The sequence below is a fragment of the Gekko japonicus genome, unplaced genomic scaffold (genome assembly GCF_001447785.1).
Source record: "Gekko japonicus isolate JY-2015 unplaced genomic scaffold, Gekko_japonicus_V1.1 scaffold3932, whole genome shotgun sequence".
Classification (NCBI taxonomy): Eukaryota; Metazoa; Chordata; class Lepidosauria; order Squamata; family Gekkonidae; genus Gekko; species Gekko japonicus.
The window spans coordinates 103,734-113,813 of NW_015164778.1; the positions used below are offsets into that span (position 1 = coordinate 103,734).

Consider the following 10,080-nt stretch of genomic DNA (forward strand, 5'->3'; position numbering starts at 1 on the left):
AACCCTACTTTGAGCCCTTTCGCCAAGTTTCCTGCTTGACACAGTCCATGTGCAACTCCATAAGCATGAGGGATTCACTCCAAGTACCGTCTATATAAGCGGTCTGCCTTGCTGAGGCACCCAGAAGGTCTCAGGTTCAATCCGTGGCCTCTCAGCTGGCAGGGCTAAAACCTCAATGTTAATGTTGCATCTCTTGAATAAACCGAGGCACGAAAGTTAACAGCATCCCTCCAAAGCATTTTTACACCATCCTCTAACAGTATCATAAGTAAATTGATTGTCTGCACAGTTAATCCGTTTATTGATGTGGTATAAGCTTTGAATGCATGTTCAGTGAAGGTCGCCTGTCGATAAGCAGGTTGTTTTAATTGTCGCGACGTAGAAGTCTGATATGACATGCTTTTTCATATGGTCTTTTGAGGTGGCAGAGGCATTGAGGGACCAAAGGGCGAACCTGGATACTCAGGAAACATTGGGCTAACTGGACCGAAAGGTGTGCCAGGTGACCTTGGCCAAGAAGGACCACCAGGTAATTAAGACATTTTTCAGGTTGTTTAACAAGGAAGAATATCTGATTCATGTAAAGCTGTTCTCAGCAAACTGGTTGCTCATATTATATACCTGCCCTTTATAACACATGCCGTTGAGCGCCCGGTATTGTGTTGGACTCAGTAGTGGCTGCACATCTTACGGTGTTCCTTTTGCGAGGGCGATTTGTCTTGTGCAGCTCCTGAGACAGCCTATGAAGCACAGCTAGAGAGGGCGAAATGAACATGTTTGCACAGAACTGAGAACCGAATTGTTGTTTTTAACTTGGGATTTTAAGTAATACATGCAAAATAACGGATACGTGTAAAATTATTAGAAAATGTCGATCCTGTTCTGTAGTATAACAGTTTAAATATTTGTTCATGTTTTTTAAGGGTCACACACTAAGCACGAAATAAATCGACTGGGGACTTGATGTAATTACTCCAAGTGACAAGCTGGAGAAGATGCAGGGAAATCCTTCATAGGATCTCCCGCTTTTTCCTCCTTTGTCATTCAAAACAGCTGAGGGAGGGAGGACAAATCGAAGGAGGGGCGTGGCATTTCACCTGTACGTTTTCCCTTCAAATTGCAAGTTCCATTTGCAGAGGGAGGGGCAGTTTGAACCGGCAAAACGGCAGGTGGGACTGCTTGCCTGATCTGATTGTACCTCTTTGCAGCTCTTTTCTTTCTTCTTTTTTGGGGGGGAGGGCATAAATAAATGGACAGGAGATCCAATCACAGATGCCTTGTGTTGGTTCTACTTTGGCCAGTTTGGCGTAGTGGTTGAGTGCGTGGACTCTAATCTGGGAGAACCGGGTTTGATTCCCCGCTCCTCCACTTGCACCTGGCTGGATGACCTTGGACAAGCCATAGTTCTGATAAGAGCTGTTCTTGAAAAAGATCAGTTTCTGTCAGAGCTCTCCCAGCCCCGACTACCTCACAGGGTGTCTGTGGTGGGGAGGGGAAGGGAAAGGAGTTTGTAAGCCGCTCTGAAACACCTTTGGGTAGTGAAGGGCGGGGTATAAATCCAAACTCCTCTTCAGTTTGGTGTAGTGGTTAAGTGCGTGGACTCTAATCTGGGAGAACCGGGTTTGATTCCCCACTCTTCCACTTGCACCTGGCTGGATGACCTTGGGCAAGCCATAGTTCTGATAAGAGCTGTTCTTGAAAAAGAGCAGTTTCTGTCAGTGCTCTCCCAGCCCCGCCTACCTCACAGGGTGTCTGTGGTGGGGAGGGGAAGGGAAAGGAGTTTATAAGCCGCTCTGAGACTCCCTTCTTGGGTAGTGAAGGGTGGGGTATAAATTATTTCTTCTTCTCTACTACCACTTCATTTAAACTGGTGTTCTCTGTTCCACCCTTTCAGCCTGATGCTAGCTATGTTTACCGAGATGTAAGTGCCACAGAGTTCAGTGGGATTGGCTACTTAGTGTGCTGTAAGCATCGGCCTCTGAGAGTTTCAAGCCTATTAATGGCCAAGGGTCAACTTTAGAAGCTCAAACTTAGCGGGGTTTTTTTTGCTTGTTTGTTTAGTTGTTTGTTCCATCTGTAGGTTTCCCTGGAATCCGTGGTTCCCAAGGAAATGGAGGTTTCCCAGGCAGTCCAGGGAAGCAAGGCCCTCCAGGGTTTCCGGGGCTTCCAGGCATAGCAGGGGTAAAAGGTACGGCTTTTGTATGGTTTGTTTAATAGGGAGAAGCTGGATATTGTTGCCTGGCTGCGTTACCTATTGTAAATAAATGACGGTGTGATTTTATTACTTTTTTATTTATATCCCGCTTTTTGAAATGTCATTTGCCTCAAGGAGGCAACAAATAATGTCTAAAAAAATTGGTTTTTTTTAAATAATTTCTCTTTATTTTCAAAAACATATAAGCAATCAAAGAAAAAAAAACAAAAAAACCCCAAAACCAAAAACATATATACCTGTTGCAACGCGTATATCCGCTAACCTGAAGTGACAAAGTTGACATGTGGAATTAAGTATAAAATATGCAGTGTTTAGCCCACAGAAAATGGGCAGCCCACCTGGTTTTTGTCACTGTAAACTGAACAACAAAAGGGAACTTTTGTTCAATTGAAATTGAATCTGTCGAAGATGGAGGTCCTGTGCCTGAGCCGGGGTGGCCCCGCGGGTAGGGATCCCACTCCCGACCTTCGATAGGGCACAGCTGGCGCCAGCGCCAGAGGTTAGGAGTTTGGGAGTGCTCTTGGGTGCCTCCTTAACAATGGAGGCCCAGGTAGCAGCCACCACCAAGTCAGCCTTCTATCATCTCCGGCCAATTAGGCAGTTGGTTCCCTTCCTCGAACACGACGACTTGGCAAGATCCATGCGATGGTCACCTCGAGATTATACTACTATAACTCTCTCTACATGGTGCTGCCCTTGTCTCAAATCTGGCAGCTGGTACAAAATGCTGCGGCCAGGTTACTGATGGGTCTCCCTATCCAGCCTGTACTGAAAGCTCTGCACTGGTTGCCAATAGCATACTAGATTTGTTTCAAGGTGCTGGTTTTAACCTTTAAAGCCCTTTATGGTCAGGGTTTGACATAACTAAGAAACCGCCTTTCCCCACATGTTCCCCAGAGAGCACTGCGTTCGGGGATCCAAAATCGAGCTGGCAAGAAGACCAGTATGACTATACTGTCACCTTAAGTGGTATTGTGAATTCAAAATCCCTGCTCTCGCACTTTATTGGACTATGTTCCAGCATTTTAGGACTTTAGGATCATTTTAAATGCAATGCTGTGTTACTTTATGTCTAGGCTGTTTATGATTGTTTTAATTGTACTGATTTGTGTAAGCCACCCTGGCGGGGAAGGCGGGGTATAAATTGAATTACATAAACAAATACCCTGTTTCCCCGAAAATAAGACCTACCCCAAAAATAAGCCCTAGCAGGATTTCTATGCATTTGTAGTATAAGCCCTAGTGTGTCTTCTTGAGAGAAAATAAATATAAGACAGTGTCTTATTTTCGGGGAAACACGGTAAACTCAGCAGACAGGAGGGGGCAGCCAAAAGGGGAGGGTGTTCAAAGATATTGTGCTGCAGACACAAAACATGGGGGAGGGGGCACTGTGATCATCTGCTGGGTTCAGCTTTCTGCCGTTTCTTTCCTCAGGACACCCTGGTCCTCTCGGTTTGCATGGCCTCAATGGCTTACAAGGCACAAAGGGATCGCCCGGAACTCCAGGTAAATCAAGACATGACGCAAACCCCAGCACAAGAAACAAAATTCACCTTCTACTGAGGCCAACCCAAAAGAGACAAAACATTGCACAACTTTTCAACTTCAATAGAACACTTCTGCAGGCCAGATGGTACCAAAGTTTGGACAAGGGAAGGAAGGAAAAAGCAGACTTCCCAGCTCCCAAGACCCTGTCGTGGCAGCCCACAGGCTCAAAGACTCTAGTTTAATTTGCTGTAGATGTTAGAGAGTAGCATGTGCATTCTGGACAGAAGAAACAATGGCCACCAGTGAACCATACAGACCCTAACATTTATGTAATTCATTACATTTCATCCTGCATCTCTTCCATTATGGAATACGTGGTGGTGTCCATATGAGGTTCCCAGGCGGTCTCTCATCCAGTCCCAAGCCAGTCATAGATCTGCTTTGTTTTAGCAAGGTTGCTGCATCCTTTATTTTTTAACCGTACCCTGGGATAGATACCCGTATCCAGGGCTCATTTCCTGTTGGAGCGCACAGGAGTGAAGCTCCGGCAGTAAGGAGCCCAGGGGGCGGGCACATGCAACAAGCCCCGCCCCCTGCTCCCAGCAGCCCCCCAACCTTTCCCAGACAGACCTGCACGTTTCCCCCCCCAATAGCTAGCAATCTAAAACAGTCCAGTGGAGCCTGAGCGGTGGGTGTTGGCTTCTGACACACTTCCGGTGATGTCAGGGGGTGTGGGATATGCAAATAAGTTATGCTAATGAGTGCCTGCACCTCTTTTTCTATTAAATGGCCCCTGCCCGTATCTATATTGTGGTATCTTTGGATGCACTTGCCCTCTTCTCTCCTGTGTACTTGGGAATATTCTACTTTAGCCCCTAAGGAATTTCATCCACCCCAGCCGTTTGTAGTTTATTTACATCACCTTATCTGGCCAGCCATTTTTAAGTGCTAGACCCATTGCTTCTACATGTGATCAGATGGATCACTGGAAAATATAATGTAATTAAACTATGTGTGGTTGGTGGATCATCTGAACTCAGACCTCTGACTATAGCTAGTATGGCTCCCTGACACCAGGATCTGAAATCAGGAGGCCTTGGTTGGGTATTCTCACCTGTGATTTTGTTTTATGTAGGAACAGGGAATCCTAGCTTCCCACTTCTCATATTCCCCAGTCTCCAGGGATCCTGGCAAGAGCTGTTCAGAATCAAAACCACTCTTGTGTTTCCAATTGCGCCTCACTGTCTGGTCGTAAAATTGCAGCAGCCCTGATGTGCTCCATCCCAGGAACCAGGCAAAAAGTGTTTCATTGCCACAAGCGCTGCCCACCTTCCTACTGTGTCTCCCCTGCTAGTCAGACAAACTCCAAAGGCATCTTCTTGGCAGCCCACCCTTGGAGCCAAGGCGGGTGGCAGAAGAGTACAGGGCAATACTTACAAAGCACACCTCTCCCTAGACCTGCCTCACCCACTATTGGGTGCAAACTGAGCTTCAGCGGCAGAGCATGGAAGAAGGATGCCAGTTGTGGGGGGAAACTTGGGAAGGGGGTGTCCCTTGTCAACTTGAAATTTTGGGCGAGATTGTGCATGTGTGCCATTTTATAAAGAAAGTTACAAGAGGGTACCCACGTTGGTAGAACAGTTGGGTTTGAGTCCAGTAGCACCTTTGAGACCAACTAGAGTTTCAGGGCATAACTGTTCAAGAGTCAAAGCTCCCTTCGTCAGACACGAGTCAGAATGGAGATTTGAGTCTTTTTATCCCAGTCAGAGGAGCTGCGGTGGCTCAAGTGGTTAAGACGCTGAACTGCAGGCTGTGGAAGGTCAGTAGTTCAGCAGTTCGAGACCCGGGTTGCCGCATGACGGAGTGAGCTCCCGTCTCTAGTTCCAGCTCCTGCCAGCCTAGCAGTTCGAAAGCAAGAAATTGCAAGGAGATAAATAGGGACCACTTCGGTGGGAAGGTAACAGCGTTCCGTGCGCCTTGGTGTTTAGTCATGTTTAGTCATGCCGGCCACATGACCACGGAAACGTCTTCGGACAGCGCTGGCTCTTCGGCTTTGAAATGGAGATGAGCACCGCAACCCTAGAGTCGGATTCGACTGGCTTTCGAGCAAGGGAACCTTTACCTTTACTTTATCACAGTCAGAAAGTGGGAGCGAGGTTGTCAAAAGTTCTTGTAAAGGACGCAAAGGTACCATGCATCCTCCAGAAGCATTCTTTACGACAGCCATCCCACCTTCTGACTGGGATAAAAAGACGCCGATCTCCATTTCCACTTGTGTCTGATGAAGGGAGCTTTGACTCACAGAAGCGTATTCCCTGATGTTGTGAGGGCCGCAGGAATCAACAGCTTTCAAAGGGGATTAGATAGATTCGTGGAGGATAAGTCTCTCAATGGCCACTAGCCATGGTGGCTGAGGGGAACCTCCACATCCAGAGGCACTAAGCCTCTGAATCCAGAGCCAGGAGGCAACATCAGGGGAACGCCTCGGCCTCTCTGCCCTGTTGTTGGCTGTCCAGAGGAGCTGGTTGGCCACTGTGTGAGACGGGATGCTGGACCAGATGGACTGTTGGTCTGATCCAGCAGGGCTCCTCTTATGTTCTAAACTCTTGTTGGTCTATAGGGTGCTAGTGGACATGAATCTGTTTATAAAGGAAGTGATTGTAGGGTGGGTATCAGGCCCGTAGCTAATGTGGGGCCCACAGGGCCGGGCCCCCTCCTTTCCAGGCTGGCCCCAAATTGAATTAATGTTATTAGCTTTGATTTAATTAGCTGTACTCCCCAAGGCCCCCTCCCCCCAAAATCCCTAGCTGCAGGGCTGGTGGGTATGCACCAGTGGTTGCTCTCTATGCTCACAGATTTCACCTTCGGTTACCTCGCAGTGTCACCTGCTGTTGATCAGTGGGTTGGCAAAGCAGGCGAAATTTTTCCCTTCAACTGGTACTGCAGTGCAGGCCAGGATAGCAGCCAGGTTTTTTAACATACGGCAGCCAACCTGCCACCTGGATTGAGCTGTGGAGAGCTAGTTTGGTGTAGTGGTTAAGTGTGCCGACTCTAATCTGGGAGAACCGGGTTTGAGTCCCCACTCCTCCACTTGCACCTGCTGATGTGACCTTGGGTCAGTCACAAGCTCTGGCACAGCTGTCCTTGAAAAAGAGCAGTTTGTGTCAGAGCTCTCTCAGCCCCACCCACCTCACAGGGTGTCTGTTGTGGAGAGGGGAAGGGAAAGGAGTTTGTAAGCCGCTCTGAGACTCCTTTGGGTAGTGAAGGGCGGGGTATAAATCCAATCTCTTCTTCTTCTTCCTCTTCTTGCAAAAGAGCTGTTCTGAGAGCTCTCTCAGCCCCGCCTACCTCCCAGGGTGTCTGTCATGGGGAGGGGCAGGGAAAGGAGCTTGTAAGCCGCCCTGAGACTCCAAGTGAAGGGCGGGGTATAAATCCCATCTCTTCTTCTTCTCTCTTCTTCTTCTGTGAGCAAAAATCCTACTTTGTGATCTCCTGGCATTGAAGTTGTGAGCGGGCGATTTGGCTGCTGCATCAATCAGTTTGCTCTGGAGCCCCATCCCTTCCTGAGCTAAGAGGGAACACTGACCAGGATCCTGGTCTCACAAATTAAATAAACCCTCGTTGCACACTGATGTGTGAACCAAACCTGTGAGTGATGTACTAGCCTGGTACGGCATCCTGTGTTCCTTTTGGAGAAAAGGGGTGTGGTAGATCCAATCCCCGGCATCCAGATTCAATCCAAATTCAGTCCCTGGTAAGTTCTCAGGTTGCCGGCGTTAGGAACGACTTGCGTCCCACTCTGGAGAGCCGTGGGCAGGACAGAGCTAAATGGACCCAGGTTATGACTCGGTATAAGGCGGCTTCGTGTGTTCGTATCCATGTTCATGCGTTCCCGGCTGATTTCTTTAAAGGCCTCCACTTTTTTTATTAGGGCCAAGTGAAATTGGACTTCCAGGCACTGCTGGACCTCCGGGTATCAAAGGTGAACAAGGTGCCCCAGGTTTTCAGGCTGGAGGCCCAGGGCTTCCCGGACTGAAAGGCGTTGCGGGAGACGCTGGTAAGTAACAGCGACAATAAGAGGGGGTGGTGGTGGAATTTTTGCTGAAGGCTGGTATTAAAGATTGCCGATTGATGCAAAGTACACAAAGAAGCATACGGTGTTCAAAAATCTGTATTTTGCTCAGGACTTTTTATACATACACACATACATACATAGACCTTTATCGGCATAACACAGGAACAATAAGGAAAGCAATGGAACAAATAAATTAATAGAACGAATTAATAGATCATAACAAGTTACGTCAAGTTACACCAACAGGGGATCATTTTTAAACTTCTCAAGAATAGTGAACAATCCAATAACAATCCAAATGAGCGCAAGGGGGATTAAGACTGATATGCCCTTACCCTTAGCTTCCAAACATAAGCTAAGAATTCAGCAACAGACAGGGTCATTGCCGAGAACTTATCAGGCAATAGAATTTTAAGATCATTGTCAGTCGAATTCCTTGTGGAGGACTTTTTATCCCTTTTGAATGTCATTGGTATCATACGCAATTGCGATCTATGAATTCTGAATCATTTCAACTTCAACTCTGTCATTTGGATCCTCAGTATAAAGTTTCGTGTTCTGACTTTCACTGGTTTGTTTGATACTTTCGGGGTTGGGTCAGGGCTCACCTCTGCCACAGATTCACTAGAAGGCCTTATGTGAGCACCACCTCTCAGCCTCACTCACTCCCCCCCCCCGTTCAATATGAAGTTTTAAAATAAAAAAACAGGGTTTTTTATAAGAATTCCAAGAAAACTTTGGAACTCCCTCCCCCAGGGAGATTCGTCTGCCTCTCTCCATCATCTCCCTCCAGGGGGTGGTGACTTTTTGTTTTGTTTGGCAAACCCCCCAATAACTGTTGCTGGCCTCCTCCCTGTTTTTGGTGCTACACGTGTTTGTGTGTTTATATATTTTTATTGGATTATTTTAATTTATTCTTTATTTTAAATGCTGTCTTAAGGTTGAAATGTTTTGATGTTCGCCATCCCGGGGACCCTATTTGGGTAGAAAGGCAGCACAGAAATGTTTTAAATAAATAAAATTACAAGAAAACAATGCGTCTGAAGAGCTTTCAGCACTCAGGAGTAGAGATGTGAAGGCCCGGAAAAATTTGGGAAAAAAACGTTTTTTTCCGATTTTTTTCCTGAAGCCTTTTTTGTTTTTTTCTGAAAAATTTGAAAAATTGAAAAAAGAAAAGAAAAGAAAAAAAAATGATTATGGAATGTTTTATTTTAACATGATGAATAAAATATTTTTAGACAAGGTGTTCAAATATTTTCCAAATCATTTCATATATATATGTGATATAGATTGATCTAATTTCTGTGCACTGAGGACAAGCAAGTCCTAGGTTAAAAACTGAACTCTCCAATGCAAGAACAAGATGCATTTCTTCCTTTAGGAGGTGCGATTGTCAGAAGAAAATAAAAAAGTTTCAGTTTTGTTTTTGCATGTGGGCGGGTGTTCTGTTGGTAATAACTGTTTGGATACACTATATTTTTAGTATGCTAGTTGTGATAATTTATGCCAAGTTAAAATGTCCATAGTCATATTTTATGTTCCTAAAGTAACAGAATGACTTTCAATCTAGAAAAGACAAATTGTAGCATTTTTTTCAATTTTTCTGAAAATTTCCGTTCTTCCCCGGAAAAAACTGGGGAAAAAATGGGTTTTTTTCCGAGCTTCAAAATTTCCGGAAATTTTACATCTCTACTCAGGAGTGCTGTATATCAACTCACTGGTTGTGTTACGTTTGATCCTGGATTTGCTCCCTAGATCCTACTGGCAGGTGATATTTCGGGGAGGAGGGACTGATGGATCACCCTCACGGTAGCCACCCTTTGGCCCCAAGCTGGTTCCTAAGTGTGTGTAGCTCCTCTGGCTTCTCTGTTCTTGAACTTGCCTGCTGAGTGTCTCTGAACCGTCTCTTTCGAAAAGTTCTGGGTTTGGCTGAACGAGAACATTTTGGCTGCCGTGGTGTAACCACGGCAGCCCACGGACACGTGCAGGGCAGCATTCGATGCCAGAGTTAACAACTGCTGAATCACGCATGTGTGAACTATCCTCTTACCCCTGTCATGGTGCATGTCTCTGTCTGCAGCACGCCAGAAAGCGGACAGCCGTAAGCACCGTTGGCCTGTTAACATCAGTTGGCAGAATCTTGCTTCAGTGACACGCCACTGAATTGGTTGAAGGGACCAGACACTGCCCCCCCCCCCATGAAATTGAACCCCTTTTTCTTCAAGGCAGCTTAGTCAGCCTTCTGCTCCACTCTGAGCAATCTAGACGCTGCTTTTCCACCAGCAGAGATCAGGCACACTGT

General features: G+C 46.4%; 1 protein-coding gene across 1 annotated transcript in view; it reads left to right on the forward strand.

Moving 5' to 3' along the window:
- LOC107109155 (collagen alpha-6(IV) chain-like) overlaps positions 1 to 10,080 on the forward strand; it is a gene marked incomplete at its 3' end in the record, with an annotated part of 106,644 nt that overhangs the window by 93,603 nt on the left and 2,961 nt on the right. The window contains exons 30-33 of the mRNA XM_015409730.1: positions 422 to 529; positions 2,081 to 2,188; positions 3,650 to 3,721; positions 7,635 to 7,760. Of these exons, the coding sequence (XP_015265216.1) occupies positions 422 to 529; positions 2,081 to 2,188; positions 3,650 to 3,721; positions 7,635 to 7,760 (414 nt within the window). The remainder of the gene's footprint in view (positions 1 to 421; positions 530 to 2,080; positions 2,189 to 3,649; positions 3,722 to 7,634; positions 7,761 to 10,080) is intronic.